Source organism: Dasypus novemcinctus, chromosome 22, assembly GCF_030445035.2.
Source record: "Dasypus novemcinctus isolate mDasNov1 chromosome 22, mDasNov1.1.hap2, whole genome shotgun sequence".
Taxonomy (NCBI): domain Eukaryota; kingdom Metazoa; phylum Chordata; class Mammalia; order Cingulata; family Dasypodidae; genus Dasypus; species Dasypus novemcinctus.
Window position 1 is genome coordinate 38,048,715 of NC_080694.1, and position 23,231 is coordinate 38,071,945.

At 38.2% G+C, this 23,231-nt stretch overlaps 1 protein-coding gene across 2 annotated transcripts in view; it reads right to left on the reverse strand.

The window, feature by feature from the left end:
• Positions 1–23,231, reverse strand: part of F13A1 (coagulation factor XIII A chain) — a 167,072-nt gene that overhangs the window by 85,535 nt on the left and 58,306 nt on the right. For both annotated transcript variants that reach the window (XM_058285190.2, XM_058285191.2), the window contains exons 5-6: positions 17,754–17,872; positions 15,234–15,341 (exon numbers count right to left, since the gene is read on the reverse strand). In XM_058285190.2, coding sequence (XP_058141173.1) covers positions 15,234–15,341; positions 17,754–17,872 — 227 coding nt within the window. The remainder of the gene's footprint in view (positions 1–15,233; positions 15,342–17,753; positions 17,873–23,231) is intronic.

The following is a 23,231-nucleotide window of genomic DNA, read 5'->3' on the forward strand; positions in this document are numbered from 1 at the left end:
AAATAGGCTTTGATAAGGGAAGTAACCTATGCTTTATGGCCTGGTATCTGTAAGCTCTTACCCCAAATAAATACTCTTTATGAAAACCAACCAATTTCCTGTATTTTGCATCAGCACCCCTTTGATTGACTAATACATGTGATAATGTAAAAATAATAATCACTGTAAGAAGAATTAGATGTGAGGGAAAGAAAAGGAAAGGAAGAATGAAAGTGCTAATGCTTTAATGTGTTGATCTTTCATAGTTAATTGAAAATACCTAAAATTAAAATGTAATTAAAACATATAATTGCTTTAATCCTTTAATGTCTTAATAATCTTAGAAGGATCTATTAGGAAATAATATTTCTTGAAGTGAAGAAGCATTTATTTATTTCAAGTTTAACAATTTCTTCTGTTGCAATTCATTTTTTATGTTAAAATTTGTACGTAAATTAAGTAAAATTCAATAAAATTTAAAGTGATATAAATTTATGTAGAATTAAATGGATCCTTTTAAATTAATAGCATGTAACCACTTGGCATAAATACAGACAAATAATATAATAGAAAGTACAAAAATAGACCCACACAAATATAGTTAATTGATTTTTTACAAAGTTGCAAAGGCAATTCAGTGGACAAAGGACAGTCTTTTCAACAAATGGTGCTGGAACAAGTGGATATGTATATGCAAAAAAATAAACTTTGTTTAGTACCTTGATTCATATACAAAAGTTAACTTAAAATGGGCCATTGAAATAAATATAAAACCTAAGATTATAAAACTTATAGAAGAAAACATTGGAGAAAATCTGTGTGACCTTGAGTTAGCAAAGATTCCTTGGATACAACATCAAAAGCATAATCCATACAGGAACATACTTATAAATTGGACTTAATCAAAATTAAGAACTTCTGCTCTTTGAAAAACACTGTTGGAAGAATGAAAGATAGCTGCAATTTGGGAGAAAGCCTGTGTAAATCACATGTCTAAAAAGGACTTATCTACAGTATATATATAAAGATCTCTCAAAACTCAATAGTAATAAAACACAGTCATATTTAAAACATGATCAAAAGGTTTGCATCCATCAAATGTAGATATGTGATAGCAGATAAGCACAATAAAATGTGCTCAACATCATTAGTCATTAAGGAAATGCAAATTAAAACCATAAGCTATCACTCTATACCTATTAGAAAGTCTATAATTAAAAAGACAGGTGACACCAAGTGTTGGAGAGGATGTGAAAGACCTGAGACTCTTACTGGTGGGAGTATAAAGTAGTTCCATTCTGGAAAACAGTTTGTAGTTTCTTGAAAATGATCCAACCATTCCACTCTTAAGTGAAATAAAAACATAATTATACACAATTTGTATATGAATGCTCTTAACTTTCTTTGAAAAGCCAAAAAATGAGAAACAGCAATTTACTTGTTTAAAATGTTTATCAACAATCACAGGGATAAACCAATTTTGATCCAACCGTAAGATGGAGTTCTACTCTACAATAAAAAAGAAATGTACTACTAAAACAAATGACAACATGGATAAATCTCAAAAGAAGAGAAAGAAGCATGGAAGAAGTCAGACAAGATTACATACTAGGATTCCATTTATATAAAATCCTAGAAAAGGCAAACTAAATTATAGTGGCAGAAAACAAAGTAGTGATTGGGGATGGGAAGGGCAGCAGGAAGGAGTTACAGGAAACTTCTGGGTTTTGATGGGTATGCTCATAATTTTGATTGTGGTGATGGTTTCATGGGCATACATACACATGTCAAAATTTATCAACTTGTACACTTTAAATCTGTGCAATTTATTGTATGTAAATTATATCTCAGTAAAGCTGTAGGAATAAATGCAATACTTTTAATTAAACTACCATCAACATGCCATTTATTTATTTTAGAAATTATATCTATTTAAATATCTATATAACTCATTGAAAAAATATTCATCAAATATGAATAATGGTTATTTCTGGGTGGTAAAATTTGAGGTGATTTTTTTGGGAAGAGTTTTAAAGCTTTTGTCTTTCATTTGTCTGCATTGTCTGAATTACCTTTACAAGCAGTATCATTGTTTTACAAAAAAAATTCTCATAAAAAAGACTAGAAGCAGATATGTGAAGATGCTATGTTTAAGTCTTGGAATGAGAATATATAATTATTATTTGCTTCTTTATGCTTTTCTAAATTGATAGACAATTTTTAGAGCAGTTATAGGCTTACAGAAAAATTGAGCAAAAGTTGTAGTGATTCCCTTGTACTTTCCTCCTATATCAATCTCCTAATTCCCAGTTTTGCCTATTTTTAGCATCTCACATTAGTGTGGTTCATTTGTTACAACCGATGAACCAATATTGATACATTATTTATTAAATGAACAATAAATAGCTAAAGTCCATAGTTTACATTAAGGCTCACTCTTTGTGATGTACACTTCTATGTGCCCTAACAGATACATAATGTCATGCTCCACCTATTTTATACTTTTTCATTGTTTAAAATTTCTCCTAATATTTACCCTAGGGGTTAGAATAGTTAAAATTCTTTTTGTGGTGGGGAGCGCTGCCTCTCTGGTTTCAAGGCTAAGGGTTATGGGAAGTGATTAAGCTGAGTTTGTCAAATACGGGGAGATGCAAGGACAATGCTCTTTGGGGGCTGAAAGAGACGTGGTCTCAGCATACAGGAGGTGGGCCCTCAGGCACTGGGGAATTGTGGGAAATCCAGTCAGGAAATGCAATGCCTTTTGGGTAGGAGACCTTTTCAATGGAATAGTTGCATGAAAACTGGGCTAGGCTTGACTCTGTTGGGAGCCTGGTGATCTAGACCAAAAACCACACTGGGGAGACCACCACTCTAGGGGATAGAATAAGCCCTGGTTTGTAGAATTTAAGGGATGGTGTACTAGTCAGCCAAAGGGGTGCTGATGCAAAATACCAGAAATCTGTTGGCTTTTATAAAGGATATTTTTGGGGGGTTGAAGCTTACAGTCACCAGAGTGTAAAGAACAAGTTACTTCCCTCACCAAAGTCTGTTGCCATGTGTTGGTGCAAGATGGCTGCTGATGCCTGCCGAGAGTACTGCCTTCCTGGGTTCCTCTCTTCCCAGGGCTTAGTCGCTGTGTTCCTCTGTGTGCTTACTTCCTAGGCTCCAACTAGAAACTCAAAACTCCCTCCTCTGTGGTGTGGTTTCTCTGTGAATCCTTACCCACCAAAGGAGAGAGGATACAACGTCCTGCTGAAGTGGCCCAATCAAACCCTTAATCATTATTTAATCAAGTAAAAGTGAAACCTCTGAATCCAATATAATCTAATAAGCCCGGAGGGACAGACCAGTTTACAAACATAATTCAATATCTATTTTTGGAATTTATAAACAATATCAAACTGCTGCAGATGACAAGAGAGCCTGAAAGCATGATGGATACTGAACTTCTCTTCATTTCTAGTCATGGGGGCTTGAGCAGATTGTTATCTTGATACATTTCAAGAAATCACAAGAAATGTGACATTTCTTTTATTTCCAATTGCCTTTAACACATAGCATTATATTTTTTTATTGCTACTATTTCTTCTGTTTCTTTTAAAATACATAAAGGCATTTTTCTCCTGTATGCACATTTTAAGGTGTCTATTATTGAAATGACTTCTCTCTGTTGTAAACCTATTATATTCTTTTAAATACATGGCTTAAAATTATGGTCTCATAAAGGCTAGGACTTCTGAAACTCTTTTAGCAAACAGTTTTATACCTAATCTTGTCTATAATAGTTTTTCAAAGATCATTGGATATAAATTTTGGGTAACATGAGGTAGCTTCAAAGGCAAAGAGTTAAGTTTGGGAAGGAGAAGAATTATTTCTTGAATAGGACCTTTCCCAGGTATTGTGAACCACAGCTCCCAGCTGTGGTCTGGAGATGATCAATCTTAATCGTAGGGGGAGGTAAAATAGTGGATGTCAAATTTTGCCCAATGGCACTCGAGAACTCTTTGTTTGGGGGTGGGGAGGGTAGAAGTCGAATGATGTGGGGGAAGTTTCAGGCACTACCCCTCTTCAATGGCAACATTCTGCCTTCCTCTTTTATGTATTTGGGTTCATTTGGTATTTGTCTCTGTGGTAAGGATAGGAGGGGACATGGAGTGGAAATGAAGGTCTTTTAGGTATTCCATGGGCAGGCCTCCCAGCAAATAAACACGAGGGGAAAGTGCTAGTGTAGCAACATTTCTATTTCCTCACTTACCTTGCTCCTCATCCTTGATTCTTTCTCGAGCTCAAAGGAAAGCTAAGCCAATCACCATCTCCATTGCTTTTCATAGTGGTATGTTTAGCAAGCGGTTTCCTGCCTCAGTGTACTTGAACATGTTACTCTTTCTTCCTGACATGCCTTTTCCCATTAAACTCCTTCTTCACCTGGTGAATGCCTACCGATGATTTATAACTCAACTGGCTTCACTCTGCAAAGTTTTACTTATCACTTTGATTTTACTTCCTTACTATGTGCTCATACAGTAACCTTAGCTTAGTGTTCTCTCCTATTCATTATATCGTAGTATGTCATTGGTTTAACTGTCTATCTTCCAAGTACCAGACTGTGAGTTCCCTAAGGGGACAATGCTCATTTGACTGCATTTCCAGTGCTAACACCGAGTGGGCACCCAATAAGGCCTGTTGAATGAATTGATGTGGTACCCATGGAGGGTGGGTATAAGTCACTTTTGATATTTCTTTACTAGCTCAAAACAAATGCATTAATCAAAATGCCAAATGACTTTAAAAAATAATATATATATATATAGATATATGTATTTTTTAGCTAGAGAAGTGGGCTTACAAAACAGTCATGAATAATGTGCAAAACTCCCATACACCACCGCTCCACCAGGACACTGCATTGTTCTGGAACATTTGTTACAGATCATGAAGGAACATCATCAAAATATTACTACTACCTATGATTCATACCTTATATTTGGTATACTTTTTCCATACAATCCTCATGTATTGGTATTGCACATTTGTGATAGTTCATAAGAAAACACTCTCATATTTGTACTGTTAATCATAGTCTATCATCTACCACATGGTTATAGACTTTTTGATCAAAATTGATAAGTTGTTTCTAAAATTTATATAGAAATGAGAGGATCTGGAATAACCAAAACTATACTGGAAATGGAGGACTACCTCATTTCAAGACTTACTGTAACACTACAGTAATCAAGACAGTATGAGATTGGTATAGACCAATGGAATAGAATAGAGATTCCATAAGTAAAGCTATGCTTACACAGTCATTTGATTTTCAACAAAGCCACCAAAGCAATTCAATGGCAAAATGATAGCCTTCACAACAAATGAAAGATTTTTCAACAAATGACAGTCTTTTCAGTAAAAGAAACTGGAACAAATGGAAAATCTGAAAAAAATTAACCTTGACTCCTATCTCACACCACAAGAGAAAGATAACTCAAGACGGACCATAGAACTAAATATAAAAGTGGAAATTATAAAGCTTCTAAAAGAAAACAGAAGACTATCTTCATGATCTTGAGGAGATAGCATATTTCCTAGAGAGTAATGTAAAACAACTGAAAAATTGGACTTCATAAAATGTTAAAACTTTTGTGTCTTAAAATACATCGTAAAGAAATTAAAGGCAAGCCATTGCCTGAGGGAAAATATCTACTACACATATATCTGACAAAGGACTCATATCCAGAATATACAGGGAGCAATTATAACTCAGTAATAATTATTTAAAAAACAACCCAATAAGAAAATGGGAAAAGGCTTGATCAGACACCCCACACAAAAAGATATGAGAATGGCCAATAAATGCATGAGAAGGTGCTCAACATCATTAGTTGTCAGACAAATGCAAATTAAAACCATGAGTTACCACTAAACATGCACTAGAAGGGCTAAAATTAGAAAGGCTGAAAGCACCACGTACAGGCAAAGCTGTAGGGAAAACTGGAACTCTCACATGTTGCTAGCAGGACTCTAAAATGTTGTGACCAGTTTGGAAAGCTAGCAAATTCTTATAAAGTTAAACATATACCTACCCTATGATCCAGACATGCCATCTTAAGCTATTTACCCCAGAGATATGAAAACATATGTACACAAAAAATACTTATACAAGAATATTCATTGTACTTTTTTTCATAATATCTCCAAGTTGGAAACACCTTATAATGTCCATCAACAAGTGAACTGGTAGGCAAATTGGGATATATTTGTATGGCAAAACTATTGCTCAGCAATGAAAAGGAACAAAGTAAAATACATGCAACAACTGATTGAATAAAAGAAGCAGCCCCAAATAGTGTTTACTGTATGAATCCATTTATATGAAGTTTACGAAGAGGTTAAAAACGAATCTACTGGAATAGTGATTGCCTATGGGGGAGTCAGTCAAGTAGCAACGGTCATGAGAGAATTCTCTGGGCTGATGGAAATGTTTATATTTTCACTGGGGTGGTGACTGCCCCAATCAAAACCGACTGAATTGTGCATTTTAATATCCATGTATTTTACTACATATACATTTTCCTTCAGTAATAATAATACCAGCAACCCATGAACTAACTCCAGCCCATGTTCTGAAGCACATAACCACTGGTATGCAGAAGTCCCTTGACATAGATACATAACAAAAAGCTCCAACAGGGACAGGTACTAGATTCACTCTTCATGATGACCATTACAGCCAGGGGTTATTACTGTCTCTCCCTCAGTAACTGGGATTCCTCAGTGGCCAAAGCATATTTTACTAATGGACAATCCATAACCAAAATAACCAACATGGACCAAGAGAAAGAGAAACCGAGATTTTCAGCTCTACAAGAGTTGCCTGCTTTTTCCATTGTTATACCACTACTGCATGGTATAGGGCTGCTACAGAATAGACCACCAAAAATATTTGACAGATGAGAGAGAGAAAGAAACAACACAATAGGAGGGAAGAGGGCGGAGGGGGAAGAAAGGAAACAAGTTAAGGAAGAAACACAAAGTGTGTAAGGCTAGTAAGGCTGTGGGCAAAATCCTAAAAGACTTTGCTGCATTTCTCTTCTTCTATCCTGGGAAAAAGTGCCCCTGAGACCAGAGCAGTTTCAACTGCACAGCTTGGCGGGAGGGCTGAAAAGCATCTCTGTGTTTCAGAAATAGCTTGTGTGATTACAATATAGATGCAGCATTGAAACCTCATTCCAGGAAGCAATTCAGGAAAAGCAGACATTTAGATTGACTAGGATTATCACATTCGAGAGGTGGCTTGTAATAAATGTCTGTTTTTCTCCAAAGATATGAGGACAGCCGGCATAAGAAATGTAACCGTAATAATTGAGAAACCAAGCCGTTTGCCCACAAATGGAAACTTCATTACATTGTTGGTTTTTACCATAAGAGAAAAAAATGATTTCTGAACCATTGATTGTTCCCTCCTTCCCCCCTCCTTTTTAGGGATCAAACAGGGCATGTAAAAGAAATTATATTTGTAACCAAGGAGCTCATGTGATAAAGAGCAAAGATAGACAGAGGACAAGTCCAGTAAATATATAGCATCAAGTGTGGAATGGTGGGATCAGGCAACCTGAGATCCTGTTCTGGTTATAACAGTGACCTTGGATATAAATCAGTTAACTTCCTGATACCTCAGCCTCCCCATCTGTATGCTGGCTATTTATAGAATGGTTACAACTTCCCAAAATTGGCTATGAACATCATTTCTGGTAGGTAAATCCTATGTTTTCCACTGAATTCCAATATATTTGTTAATTGTTAAAAATTCATCCTAAAAAGAAATGAAAATCCCTGGTGCATAAGGAGACCTTATGGTGTTAGGTTTAGTTTGAAATGTGTTAAAGAACTTCCCTAACTCCCTACTCCTCCTTTTGTCACTGGAAGTTTGACTGAACCATAGAAATGTCTCCCAAGCTTAAGGAATACTTAGAGATATCATAACTTCAACTTTCAGGGTTAGTTTTCAGAGTCGGTATTTTAGTGTTTTATCGAGTTGGACTGCAATATTATTATTCACTAATCCTAACCAGTAGTCTTCAGTAAGGGGCCACCACTAATAAGAGTTCCTCTTGACTGAGATGTGCTACCACTGGAAAGGTGATAAAGAGCACCAGAGGTCTTCTCTGTTTTTTCCTGCCATCCCAAAATAAGAAACATCATTCCTAACATTCCTGAACATGTGTTATGGAGAGAGAGAATCACAATTTAAAATAAGAAAGCTGATAGGGATGGAGACCCAGAAACGCTGGATGGGGACTCAAATCCATCCTGAAGCCAGCATCTGGCAGTGATCATCAGTCTGGGAGCTTTGACCTCTAAGAGTCTGCAAAGTAAGCAATGCAGGTGTGTTTGTTATTTTCACCTCCCAAGACACCAAATGGAAATTCTATCTTCACCCTCAAAAAAGGTGGCATCACATCATATTCAGTGTGGTGGCACTGATCATTTGTTGCTGTTTAGAAGTCTGATGGACAATTATATAAATTGTTGATACAAGAATGGGGGTACAAATTATTATTAAATAATCATACTTTTTTTGATAGACAATATTGAAAAAAAAATCCATACTGGGAAATGTGAAAAGGTGGTGGTGAAAAGGTTGGGAACAGCGGCTGTTCAGCTATTGTCTCCATGACAACTCACTCCAAGAAAGGGTATTTCAGTGGCTTTATAAGCCAAGGAGCAGTTAGTGGTTTAAAATTTTTTCTTAATTAAAAAATACAACTATGAGAGAGCTACACTGTGGTTGTAGGATCAGGGAATAGTTTTAGAAATTAAGTATTTATTTCTGATTGTTAGGTTCATTGGATTCATGACTGAGGAATGGAATTTCCAACCCAAGTGAGTTTTGAAATGCAATCTGAATTACTTTACCCCAGGTTTGATGTTTGAAGAAGTTTTCTGATTATGAAGCTTCTGATAAGACACCCAACTAAAGACCTGCAGGAAAATCAAAAGTATGGTTTTGTAGAAAACCCCCTGTGGAGTAATGTTTGGTAAAATATCAGAATAGAAATACCATTACTGTCATTTCATACACAGAAAGAGAAGAAAATGCTCAAAATTCTGGAGTAAGGAGAAGGAGAGAAAAGGTGTGCAAAGTGAAAAATAACTGTATTTTCAGTTTTTCTACGGGATCACAGAGGCTTGAGGGCCAGAAACTCTGAAATCTGCTGGGCCCTAGGAAAGCCAAAGATCTGCCTCTAGTTGTGGTCAGTTTAATTAACTAGCTGGATTTCAGGATGAAAAAAAAAATACTGAGCAATACACTGGACGTCAATTGGTTAACAAAAAGTTCAGTCTTGAGTTAGCTCCCAAAAGGCACAATTGGAGCAGGGCTTTAATGCGGATTAATGATAGCATTGTGGTTCGATATTAGCAAAAGACTAGGGTTAAAATAAATGTGTACACCTCAATGGAAGCTGGAAAACCCAAGCTAGCAGTAGTATAAAGCACTGGAATCTTAAAATACATAACTATGTTAACATTTTTTTCTCCTTTTCCACCTTCCAAGTTTCTATTAATGTTGCCCTGATTTATTATTATAACAAAACCACAGTGTCGTGGAATTCAAGTGACTGTAAATATTGGGATCCCATGGAAAACGGGAAAAAGGTTTCTGTGAAGCCTGGTTTAAATCTCTTACGGGCCCTCGTCTGCCCTTCTTCTATTCCTTGATCCAACAGCCACGAACATTAGACCAATGTTTAGTCCTAGGAATGTCTGAGCTAAACCTGAGAGGTTTTCTCTTCTAAATAACCCTACACGATTTTCCAACAGAGCATTTGCCATATTGTGCTGAATTTTCTCCTTACCAGTCTGTTTTCTGTACTAGACGGTAAGTTCTGTGAAGGCAAGGACTGTTTTGTTCACAATTGTACCCCAGCACTTAGACCAGCAGATTCTCAATAAATATTTGTTGAATTAATTAATTAATATTGAGTGTTTTACCACATCAACCCCACCAATACTACCACCACCACCACTATCACCATCATGACCACCACCTATCATCACCACTACTCTATCATCACCATCATCACTACTGCCACCACCACTACCCTCACCATCATCACCACCATCACCACCCTCACCATCATCACCACCACCATCACCATCATCACCATCATCACCACCACCATCACCATCATCACCATCATCACCACCACCATCACCACCACCACCACCATCATCACCACCACCACCACCACCACCACCACTACCCTCACCATCATCACCACCATCACCACCCTCACCATCATCACCATCATCACCACCACCATCACCATCATCACCATCATCACCACCACCATCACCATCATCACCATCATCACCACCACCATCACCACCACCACCACCATCATCACCACCACCACCACCACCACCACCACTACCCTCACCATCATCACCACCATCACCACCTTCACCATCATCACCATCATCACCACCACCATCACCATCATCACCATCATCACCACCACCACCATCATCATTACCACCACCACCACCACCTACCATGATCACACCATTACCACCATCACCACCACAACCTCGAATACCATTACCATCATCACATCATTATCACCACCACAACCTTCACCATCACCACCACCACCACCATCACCAGACCTCCAATACCATTACCATCACTACCACCACGACCACCACCATCACCACCACCACCATCACCAAACCTCGAATACCATTACCATCACCACCACCACCATCAACACAACTCTATTACCATTACCATCATTGCCCACCATCAGCACCACCACCTCCACTACCACCACCTCCACCAATACCATCATCATACCGTAATTGATACCTGATTCTTTTTGGAACCCTTTTCTCAGGGACTCAGTGCATTTTGCTATTTAGAATCCTCTCTAATTTACACTTGCTTCACTTATTCTCCTATTTCAAAAGTCACCAGTTCTGAGCCCCATTTTCTTGGGGCCATTGTATTATTGGTAATAACATGTTACTCTTGGCCCTCTAGGGTAACATGTTCTGAGAGTAAGGACAATACTTTTTAGTTCTAGCTCAGCCACTCCTTTGCCCTGTGACCTTGAGTGATTGACATCACTTCCAAGGATTTCAACTTCTTCTACCTGGAAGACCCTATAGTCTTTCAGATCTCACATGCTGGTTCTGAGCACAATTGGACAGAAGTCTTGTACTGATAAAGTCTCCACCCAAAGGATGGAGCCTGCACTTAGGTGAGTTATTTGGTGTTTTTGCAATAAACAAGTAAGCAGAATTGAAGTTACAATGGCTTTACAGCAGCTGCTCCACTGCCCTGAAGAAGTTTCCTGTATATCATTGCTACCAGAACCAGTCGGTCTGTGGCAGAAATCGGCACGGACAGGTAACCACCCAGAGGTAAAGCCAGGCTATTATTACTGTCTTCCCCTTTCCCCAGGACCATACTGTCCTTGTCATAACGTGTCAGAGCACATCTGTTCTGATAGTCTGTCTGGGAGCTCAGAGTCCATGCCTGGTTTCTTCACAGCGATTTACAGGGAGGAATGGAGCACTTTATTAATACTATGTGAGTGAAATAGGTTATAAGATGGCACAAAGCATCCTTATCTTTTTTTTCTTCCTGGCATATTTCCTGGCAATTTTCCTGGTGGGGATTGTCACATCAGAAGTAAGGTGGAAAGAAAACAGCAATTAGACAATGTAATTTAATAGAAGAAGTATAACTTTGGGCAAGTTTCTTCTTTTTTCCACTTTCTTCTTCTTTCTCTTTTATCTCTTTAATCAATCTACAGTGTAGCTTTGGTAAAATGCACCACTCAGTGTTTAGGAAAGCCGAAATAAAAGTTAGCTTATATAAGGTTATAAAATCTCTGGCCCAAACCTGAAACAATGAGATTACAGGAGTTTTGGACTTTCTTTCTCCTGAGAAAATCCAATACCCCCAGGCAGTCTAGACAGTAATAAACTTCTCCTATTTTCACATCAAAGTGAAGTAACAGCAACTCAGAGAAAAGAACTAGAGAAAATGTGAACTTACAATGGAAAAAATAGAAGGGAAGAAGAACACTGTGTTGAGGAATGAAAGGATATTCTTGAGGCCACTTGGAATAACAAACATGGTTTCAGTACAGAGGCAGTTTTATTTTATAGATGAAGAAATGAGGCTTGGAGAATTTTAATGACTCGCCTTTGGTCACATAGTAACTAGCGGCAAAAGCGGAACCAATGCCCCACTTCCTCACATGGTACCAGGTCTGTCTGACCTTCCTCTTTTTCCCTTAAGTAGAGGAAGGAAAAGCACAGGTTTTGAAGGCTATGCGAACAAGAAGAGAGTGTTATTTCCACTCCACAGCAGGGAAACTGAGGCACAGAGAGGTTTAGCATTGTTGGTCCTCAACTGAGATGATGTGACCCCCAAGGGACACTTGGCAGTATTGGCCACCGTGCTAAACATCCTGTAATGCATAGGACAGTCCCACGACAGAGAATAAACCAGTCGTAAGTGTCAGCAGTGCTGAGGTTGACACACCATAGCTTAATGTCTCATTCAAGGTCATAGTTACTGGAAGATAAAGGCTCCTATCTTGAAATCCAGATTGTTATTTCTATTACAAAGTCTACCCAATTTGGGCCATCGTCCATGCTCATTTAGTAACACGTACCCATCCGCTCTCTGCAAACGCAGCGTCAGTCTTCATCGCTGGACTGTGCCACGGCCACAGGAGGCAGGCTGGGTCCCGGGCTTCTGCCCCCAGTGTCCTCTGCCCTTTACAGCCAGGGCCATGGAGCTTCAACCCCACACCTCCAGGCAACACTTGTTCTCAGGAAGTTTCTACTTCCTATCACTTTCAGCTTTGCAGGCATCGAAGGCAATGAGCTGCAGCTCTACTCTGGTATTTGTATCCTGGGAAGGGGATTTTGAGCCTCAGTGACCAGGCTGGGCAGTGTTTGCAAAGAGCTCCTAAAACAATTGTGCCAGCAGCAAGAGTCTGTCCTCCGTGAGACCTGCTCCCCCAAGAAAAGCCATAAGCCCATGTGCCACTGAATTGGAATTCTGGACAGACGCTTCCAGCTTCAAAACAGTTGCTTTCCGGACTCCCTCAATATATCGTCACATATTATCAGACAAATCTTAAATGGAGACATTTGGGGTATTTTCTGTTGGTTTGTTTTTCAGTCTCTGCTTAACTTCCCTCAGCAATTTCATGCTACATGTCCTTAAAAGGATTTGCGATGAGGAGAAAAGTTACTGAAATGACCAGAAAACATTTCATTTTGGGGGGAAAAAAAGTGTCATCTTTAAATTTTTTTGTGAGGATCCATATTATAGTTTTTAAAATCATTATAGCTGAATAAACTTTGGAAAGAGCTGTTCTAGGGATTAAAGGAGATGCTAGACGTAAAAGGCTTTTGAAAACCCGTGCACATTTTGTCTCTGTCAATAACAGTGGCGGTGGAAATAGAAATGTTGCTCAAAATGGCCTGGGACAAGGCCTCCGTGCCTAGTGCCCAAAGACCTCCCCTTCCAAAAGCAAAACAAAATAATAACCACATCACCCCCAAACAGATTCACTCTGTCTAGTTCTGAGCCTTGTAATCGGGTTATATATTGTCATGGACTTTTTATGATTAATAAAATTTCAAGGCAATTTGCATGAGGATTATGTGCTTAATTCAAGACTTAACAACTTCCATTTGTCCAAGAGCCAGCCTAGGCTGGCTTAGGTTAGTTGCCTCATATTAGCTTCTGTCTTGCTTTGGCTTGCGTTAGGTAGTGATTTCTGGATCAGTAAAAAGACACAAAATGTGTGGGTAAGCTTAGGCTGACAAGTAAGCCATTTCAGAATGCTTGAGAAGGAATTTATATTTGACCACAGCTAGCTATTGCTTCCCTTTTCACTGCAAATCCATCGTGGTAACTTCAAAGGCAAAGAAAAGAGGAAAGCTCGTCTGTGAAACAGAGAAAGTTATGCTCAACTGTGGATCTAAGGTATATTGTAATAAATAGTTTTTATAAAGGCATTTTTAAATTCTTGAGAACATGTTGTGCTTTCCTTATGCAAAGTAAACTAACGCAGAAACTGCCTTTGGATGTTAGTTTTTACTTTCATGTCTTAAGCTCCACTATTTCTTAAATTTCCATGCAGCTTAGTTATTAATAAAATAAAAATAGCCCTTCTTAAAAGTTAATCAGAAATCACATTGCAAATCATTAGCAGGATAATATTTAAAACTTAATAAGATTGATTTTATTTAACTCAAAAGAATACACAACCCAAACTCAAAGATAAAATTCCTCCAAAGACAACATTTTAGAAATCTTAAGGAAATATGTAATATGAATATTTTTTCTCATTCGTTGTATGAAATACCACCATACTGATTCTTCAGTGCTTATGAATTGGATTTCACAGACTTTTATGGACCAAGGTGCTGGGTCTATGTGCTGTGTATATGCCTGTATTTAAGAAGTGCAAGGACCTTGACTTCCCATTTAATCCTCCGAATGTGACCACTAACTTGCCGCCCATGGGAATTCTATCAGCTTTCTCAGCAAGCTGTTCCACTGCACAATCTCTGCACTTACAAAGATGTTTCCAGATCTACAGAGAGCATCATGGAAGGTGATGCTGGATTTGGAGTCAGCGGACTTGGGTTCTAGCTAAGGCTTTGCTATCAGCCTCCTCGTGCTGCTTCCTAACTTGTAAAATGGCATGAGTAATGCCTACCCTACTTTTAAAATAAGCTTTAATACCCATTTTATAACTCTTCAGCAACACAGTGAAGCATCATTGTGAAAGATAATAGGATTGGAGTCATTTATTTCTTTACTCGTAGTATAGGTGTGAAAATCGAGAAAAGCTGCATCTTGCATGTCTTTTTTGTATCCCTTGATGTTGGATCAATCAACTGATTGACTGATTATAGCTACTGATACACTGTCATGTCACTTCTTCATCTCTAGACAAGAAGTTCTTAAACATAACTGGTCTATAATATCACATTACCTATCACCATTTTTCTGAAGCCAAAGTAACATACAGTAGTAAGAAGAGACTTCATGAGCTCAGGAAATTCTCAGAGCTATCATGGATGTCACAAACCAGAATCTTACGAATAAGAGTTCATTAAATATAATAACTTACTATTTTAACAGCTCTTAATGAGCTGGCATTTGTACTGGGGTATACCACATTTGATTTTAGTGACCAGTCGTTGTTGCTTACCATCGCTGATCCAACACGGCTAACTTTGATAGGATTCCCTCGACCAGAAAGGTCCATTTGTGCTCTGTCCATCATGTACAGGCATGCATCAAGGATGCCATCTTCAAACTGTCCAGGAGAAAAACACATGAGAATCTATTTAATGTCCACTCTGAAAATAAGAGAGTCCCTGATTAAAAATAAAATAAAATCACAACTTGATATTTAGGAATGTATATTTCTTATATAGTAACCTCCTATAGTATGAAATACTAAAATGAAAGGAAGGAAACATCTCTCTTTTTTTCTAGCATGACTAACAAGAACATAAAAGCAAGCCATAAATACAAACAGAAGTACTAGAGAGTTGACCTATTCAAGGGTTATGAACTGACTTGAAGGTCTTTATAAAACTGCACAATTTAATTTAGAGGATCTTTCCAACATATCTGTTTAGTGCCCAAGGCAAAGAAATTAATGATTTACTAAAGTCAAACCAAAGTCTTGAGACCTTAAAAGTGACATGAGTCCTTGTGAGTCTTTAAAATAAACAGTTCCCAGGTATATCACAGTAAGGTATTGCAGGTTTCATTAGCTTATATGTGAAATAGTAGAGGACCTCATCTAGCAAATGTCAGTCTAAAATTCCCCTTCTTCTGAGACAAGGTGGACCCCAGGGTCAAAGAGAGGGCACAGAGACCTCTAGAGAGTGCACTGTATCATCAAAGGAACAGTATGGTAGTTCAATTTCCTTAGAAAAAGTTGCTAGCCACAAAATATATCAGACTTTTCTAAAAATAGGAATAACAAAATAGCAATAAACTGGCCAAATGGAAAGATTTTACCTATTCCCTACTTAAACTAGGACGTGGGAATAGGACATTTCCTTGAATACAGAAATCTTGCATATCATTTCCAAGTACTTGTGACAGAAACCACAAACTTAATGGCTAATTACTGTGTAATTCTTTATTAAATTCACTTAGAACATTAAAAACTGATATGATGTATGCAGTCATGGGTAATTGTGTTAGTTCTTCAGGTATGTAAATAAATCATTATTTTGGTTCTTATTAAACAACACTCATCAACTGTGTTGGTAGGACATGATGGCAATTAACTATGAGTTACATAAATAGTCACAGGACTAGTCATTTCCCTATATCACTGTAAACAACTGGATTGATTATTTATTTCGGCCATAGGAACTAAATCAATTGGTTTTTAAAAAAATAATATTAGATACAGACAGTGCCTATGCTCAAGGGTGAATGTCATATATTCAGAGGCATGTGGATTTTGGAGTTCCCCCACCATGCCTGGGATCCTTTCCCAGTTTTCTATGATACTCACCTTGCTAACTTTCCTCCTAGAAGCCATCTATAGTTTGACACTTTGGGACCCATAAATAGAATCATAACTAATGGATAGGAAATGGGGACCCAAGGCAAGGGCACTGGGCAATAAGCAAGCATCAGTGTTGTGCGATTGTTCAGGAAGAGGAAGGCTTGCCGCCAAGTGGGAGAGGAGAGCATGGGTTACTGTTTGGCAGGACATCAGAAAGGCAGGCGGGGAAGCTTGAGAACTGAGCATGCCATTATTAGGAGTTGGGGTGAAGGAATGGGCCACCAAAGCATGTGAACAAGAGCTAGTGATGAGATGGAGCCAATGGAGTAGTGGGTGAGGGATCTAGAGAGAGATCCTGCATGGGCATCAGAACAAGTCACCAGGGTCAAAGAAAAAATGAGATGACCTGGGGAGGCCAGATTCAATGAAATCTCCCCTGGGTACCTTGAGCAATAATGCATGATTCCAGTCATCTCAACCCAAACACTCCAAGGAATGACACATTCATTGCCTCTCATGTTGTGAATGAGAAATTGTTTTTGAATCACATGTAATGCACTCATTTATGGAAAGATGGCAAGATACCATTCATTTAGTCCATTGTTAAAGGTGTCAAACTGGAATAGTTTGAGTTATCGATAATCTTAAAGGAAATTACATTTGTTACTTTATGTCCAGACAGTAACTTGAGTTTGTTGATGATAAAAAGTGAAAGCCCAGTGGACGCTTCTCTGATTAAATTGCAGCACTCCTTTCTAATTAGCAATATCCTATACTAACACTTAAAAAAAGGCATTTCCTTGAGTTGGGCACACATCTTGCAGTATTCTTTGCATCATTATCAAAAGACCTTTCTTTATAAGGAAAAGGAACACTTCAGTCCATTCCAGCTTGAACTAATGAGAATTCACTCTACTAAAATGCCAAAGCATTTCTCAGTAACATGTCATATTCTCCATAGAATTTCTCATTCCTATAACATTATAAAAACCAAAGATATGTGGTGTCAACCAATAAATTATGCAGTTTTCTTTATAAGTCTCTGCCCCAATGCTCTCTGTCTTGGAGTCTCAGATCCTGAGAAGCAGGAAATTATGCTTCTCTAATATTGACGTACAGTAGCCTGCAGGGACACCTGTGACAAAATTATTAAATAAAAATGCCCTTGACAATGACAACTTTTAGATGACTCACCTGACCATAGCTCCAGCTTCTACTCTTCTTGTCATTGACGTCGCCATAAAAAATAACCCCAATGTCATTCAAGACATACTCCTCTCTTTCTTTCTCATCTTCCAGATACACAGCGTCATCTACAACAGGATGTAAACACAATGACCATTACCAAACCAAACTGTTCCCCAAAGCTCGAAAGTTTATTTTTATGCTAAACTGCAATTTCATCAGCTAAGTAAAAAAATTCTCTTGTTTCACTAAGCATAGCTCATTTCCGATATGTAATTTTTAGTAATGGGGTGAACGTAATCATCCCCCAAAATCCGTCTGTAAATGACATTCATCAGCAAAATGCGGACAAGCTCTAACTCTTTAAGTTCCATGCAGCACAATTAAATTGACATGGCTCATTAAACATTTTATGATTCTGATGCGTCAGTAGTTTCAGAATCAGAATTCTGTGATGCAGATGCACATCTTTAACAGAGATCAAAAATAATTTCCAATCTTTTAATATTAATAGAAAAATAGCTCAATTGAAAGCCATTTTAAAAACAAATCTGGGATATTTAGAAGGCAGTAGCATCATTTGTCACGCTTGGTTGGTAGCCTATCGCTGGCAGAGGGAGGGAGGCTGGCAGTTGTCTCCCTTTAATGAAAAATCCTTTTGCATGGGTTGGCAGGTGTGTGTGCTCAACTAGCCTCGCTGGTCATTACCTTTCTCTAGTCAGGTGATAATTGTCATGCCTATGACTTTATCTGGGTTCTTCCTCGTCATTCCCTGATAAGGATTTCATCACTCTCTCCAGAGTGATGGAGACCTTGGCTGCACATTGCAATCACCTGGGGAGATGAAAAAGTTCCCCACGTTTATGACAAACTCCAGATCAATTAAATCAGACTCTGTGGGTATGAAATATAGGCATCAGGGCTTTGGTTTTTTGTGGGTTTTTTTTTTCGGTAGCTCCCCAGTAATTCATATGTGCAGCCAAAGTGGCAAATGAATGCTCTAGCCCCCTGCTACCCTGCTACTCAAAGAGTTCAACTACCAGCAGCATCCGCATCACCTGGGAATTCGTCAGAAATGCAGAATTCCAGGCCCCATCACAGACCTACTGATTGAGAATCTGAATGCCCACAAGAGCCCCAGGTGACTTACATACACATTAACATTTGAGAAGCCCTGCTCAGTTCAACCAGTCTAGACCCCCCATTCTGGGCCGTATTAGAGTTTGGATTGAATCGTTTGGTGATTTCTTCCTCCTGTCTTGTCTCCAGCACTTTCTTGTCATCTTCCTCTTTCTGTTCTCCAGCTCTTGCCGATCAATTGCCTGGTTCACTCAACTCCGAAGTTGTGTGTATACACACATACATATATCCCCATCCCCCTACCAGGGAACCATTGATCTATTTTCTGTCACTATAAATTAGTTTGCTCTTTCTAGGATTATCTACAAATGGAATCATACAGTATGCGCTATTTTTGTGGGGGAGGGGGTTTGGCTTCACTTACTCTGGATAATTATTCTGGATTCATCCATGTTGTTGTGTATATCAAGAAGTCATTCCTCCTAAAACCATTCTATCTTTCCAGAAGAAGCCAGAGTTAAATAACAAGTGTGTCCCAGTCTCCCCTCAGCTCCTGCAAGCGTAAGCATCGATGCTACCAAACTGCCGGCCTCGTCTTGCCGAGTTCTAGAGGCAGAAGGTCATGTTTTAACAATAATCTATGCATAGGCTGAGGACCCCAAACTAACACCTCAGCTTCATTTCCAAAGTTAAAACATAAAGGCATCCAAAGCCAACTTAAAGGAACTCCCACTGTACAAAGATGGGACGATTTAAATATCAAAAATACTACTATCTGCAAAGGAATGAAACATCAATTTTTTGACAAATCAATGATCGGGGAACCTTTAAAAAACATATCCACACGCTGCAGCAGAAATGAACTAATTTTTAGGGTGAAATCCTAAGACTGCATTAAGAGGTGCACTTACCACTATATCCTAAACTGAAATATTTGTACCTCTAACCTAGAGTCTGGCATGGTGCTGAAAGGAGGCTTGACCGAGTCTCCTGTGTAGACCGCTACCTTCGCATCCCAAATGAACCCCGCCTTCTGGTAATCAGACACGCGTGGTCCCCTCCCACACTGAGTTTAAGTTAGGCCATGTGATTTGCTTGGGCCAATGGGGCACAAGCAAAGGCTTGATAGGGGATTGAGTTGGCCTCTTAGAACACATACCCTTGACATCCAGCTGTTCTTGTACAACATCTGGACACCTCGAGGAAGCCAGATGAATAGAAAGCACGAGAGAGGCCACCAGCCGTTCCAGACATGCCAGCCGAGGCCCTGGATATACGAATCAGGGCTTCGTGAATCTTCCAGCACATCCCAGCTTAATGCAGCTGAGTGAGTGACCCAGCTGACATCGCATGGCCAGGAGAACTATCCAGCAAAGCCCTGAATATCCTGACCCACAGAACCACTAAAAACAAGAAGCCACTGGTTTAAGCTTTTAACATTTGAGGTAGTCTGCTACACAGCAACAGAAAAACTCTCCATCAAAGTAACAGTAACTGCAAAGAAAGGAGACACATCAAATATTTCAATATTCAGACCTTATTAATGATCAAATATCACTGGCCACATCTGTAGGGAGCTAGGACTCAGAATTCTAAAAGCTGAGAAAGAAGGAAAGAAATGTATATTTGGACTTTCTTCTGTGATTTAAGGCAAGAACATAGTTGATGCTAATAAATGCAGAAGATATGGTAGAATTAGAATATCACTATTTTTCAGTCCGTATGAATAGCAGATCTAGGCTAAGCTCATTAGTTAAAAGGCTAATGGAGAATTTCATAACAGATGGATAAAACCTGAGCCCACCAATAAATCTAAACGTCACAAACAGAGGGACCACCAGACTGCCTGATGCAGTATGACTTATGACGCGTTCTACCAATCCTCCTTCTCCCTGCCAGTCATTTGAAATTGAATCTGATCAAGTCTCTAGATCTGTTTAAAAGGATGTGCAGGAGTCAGTACTATGTGACACCAAGGAAATACAACCAGCAAAATTCAGAATATGGGAAGTTCTATATGACAAATGACTTAGATTCAGCATAAGTTCATGGCAGAAAAAAAAAGATGAAGAGAATTTCCCTAAAGTAAAAGAGATTTAAGAGACAGACCATCCAAATTTAATGTATAGACCTTGATTCAATGAACAAACTATAAAAAGACATTTGAGGAGATTTGATTAAGGAGTGGATTTTAGATAATACCAAGGAACTCTTGTTGATTCTACTAGCTGTAACTATGATACTGCTGTGTGAGTATGTGTGTGTGTGCACTTTTTAAAAATTACAAAAATATGAAAGGGTAAAATCACATGGTTCCTGGGATTGGCTTGAAAATACTAAGGCAAAAATAAAGGAGAGCAAACCTGGTAAAACCCTTGATAACCACTGACTCCAGGATTCTTTGTACTATTCTTTGTACTTTCACGTTTGTTTGAAATTTTCCTAATAAAGATAAATTTTACCAAAGGGAAGAAAACCTGAATAAATGAAAAGAAAAAAAAAATGTCTCTAGTTGGATGTGAAGATTCAACATTGTAAAGATATCACTTCTACCCAAATTATTCTTTATACTTCAGTGCAAGCCCAGTAAATTTCCACTTGGAACTATGCATGCTTATTTTAAATAAGAGCTAATGTGAAACAAATAGCCCAAAAATAAAATGTTGAAGAAGAAGAAATATTGGGGGACCTACCTGACAAGAAATAAGTGTATATTGTAATATTTGTGGTGAATCGGGCTTTTGGCCCCAATTCATTCTTTCCTGGACCTATGGTGTTTCCCATGAAACTAACAAGCCTTCTCTCTAAAGATGAATTGTATGCCCCTCTTGACTTTGAGCTTGCTTTGGCTTATGGGGTGATAGTAGAAGTGATGTATGCAGGGGCTTGACATGTGCTTGCCAAGCTGAGTATGTGCTCTTGAACCTCTGCCATGACCGTGAGAAAACACATGCCCCAACAAGTCCTCTGGTCCAAAGAGCGTCCCCAAGGCCTGCAGCAGGAGGTGGAGGATCTTCAGCTGCTGTGGTCTGAAGCATAGCTCAGCAGTCAAACCCCAGCCAAGTCAGTGATCATGAGAACGAATGCTTATTGTTGTATGCCACGAAGATATTTTTGTTCATTCGTATGTAGCATTATTGTGATTATAGCTAACAGAAACAAAGCAATAATCAAAACCATGTGGTACTGGTTCAGTAATAGAAAAATAGCTGGAACAGATGCATATTGGATCTTAGTATATGATAAAGATGACATTGAAGATCAAAGGTAAAGATAGGTCTGATCAATAAATGATGTTTTGACAACTGGCTATCCATGTGGGAAAATTCTTCAGTAAGATCTCTTCCTCAGATCATACACAAAATGTATAGATAGATTTAAGAGATGTACATTTCCTCCTGTCATTCTTTAATTCACCTTCAAGGTCCTAGATATGGATTATTTGGAAGTAATACAACATTTAATGAATATATGAAAAGATGTTCAACCTCGATAATTAGAGACATATAAGCTAAACAGCCATGAAATAGCAATGAAATAACTTATTTTGTCTACCAAGCTGGCAAATACTAAAATAACAGGTAACATCCAGTGTTGTGGCTGTGAATAAATGGATACTCTCATATAATGTAGTAGTATTATAAACTAGTGCAAACTTGTAAAAGGGTCATTTGGTAGTATCTATGCAAATTTAAAATGTACGTTCAGTTTGACCAAGTGATGCTATTTCTATGTGTCTAGTCTACAGAAATACTTGCACAGGTACAAGATGAATGCTCAACATTCATTGCAGCATGGTTTGCTACAGTGCAAAATGGAAAACAATCTAAGTATCTGTAAGTGAAAAAACTAATTGTGATACAATCATTCTAAGCAGCCATTAAAAAGAATATGTAGACTGGTACAGAAAGATCTCCAAGCTATATTGTACAAAAAAGTTAGGTAGAAATCAGTGCATATAACACACTCCCATTTGTGGTTAAAAATCCAAACATATAGGTGTGTATATGGACACTAATATTTTAAATTATAGCAAAGTATCTGGAAGGACATACATAGCTAAAGGTGGTTTTCTCTGGGGAGAGAAGAATTGGCAGGTCTGAGGGAACTTTCACTTTTAACCATATTATGTGTATATGTGTGTATATGGGAAAAGAATGATGTATTCAATTAATTGTCAATTAAAAATTAAAATCATTAAAAATGTATTAAATGGATGAAAATATACCCAAATGTTAATGGTTAGAGCCTCTGATTTTAGAACTATGGATTCTTTTTATGCTTTTATTATTTTTGTTTCCTATAAGAATTATCATCAGAAAAAAATTATTTTTAGAAAGGTTTTTGCATTTATATGAAAATAGCTGTTTACTAAGAGATTAGCTAGTTCAACTTTGATGCATTCAT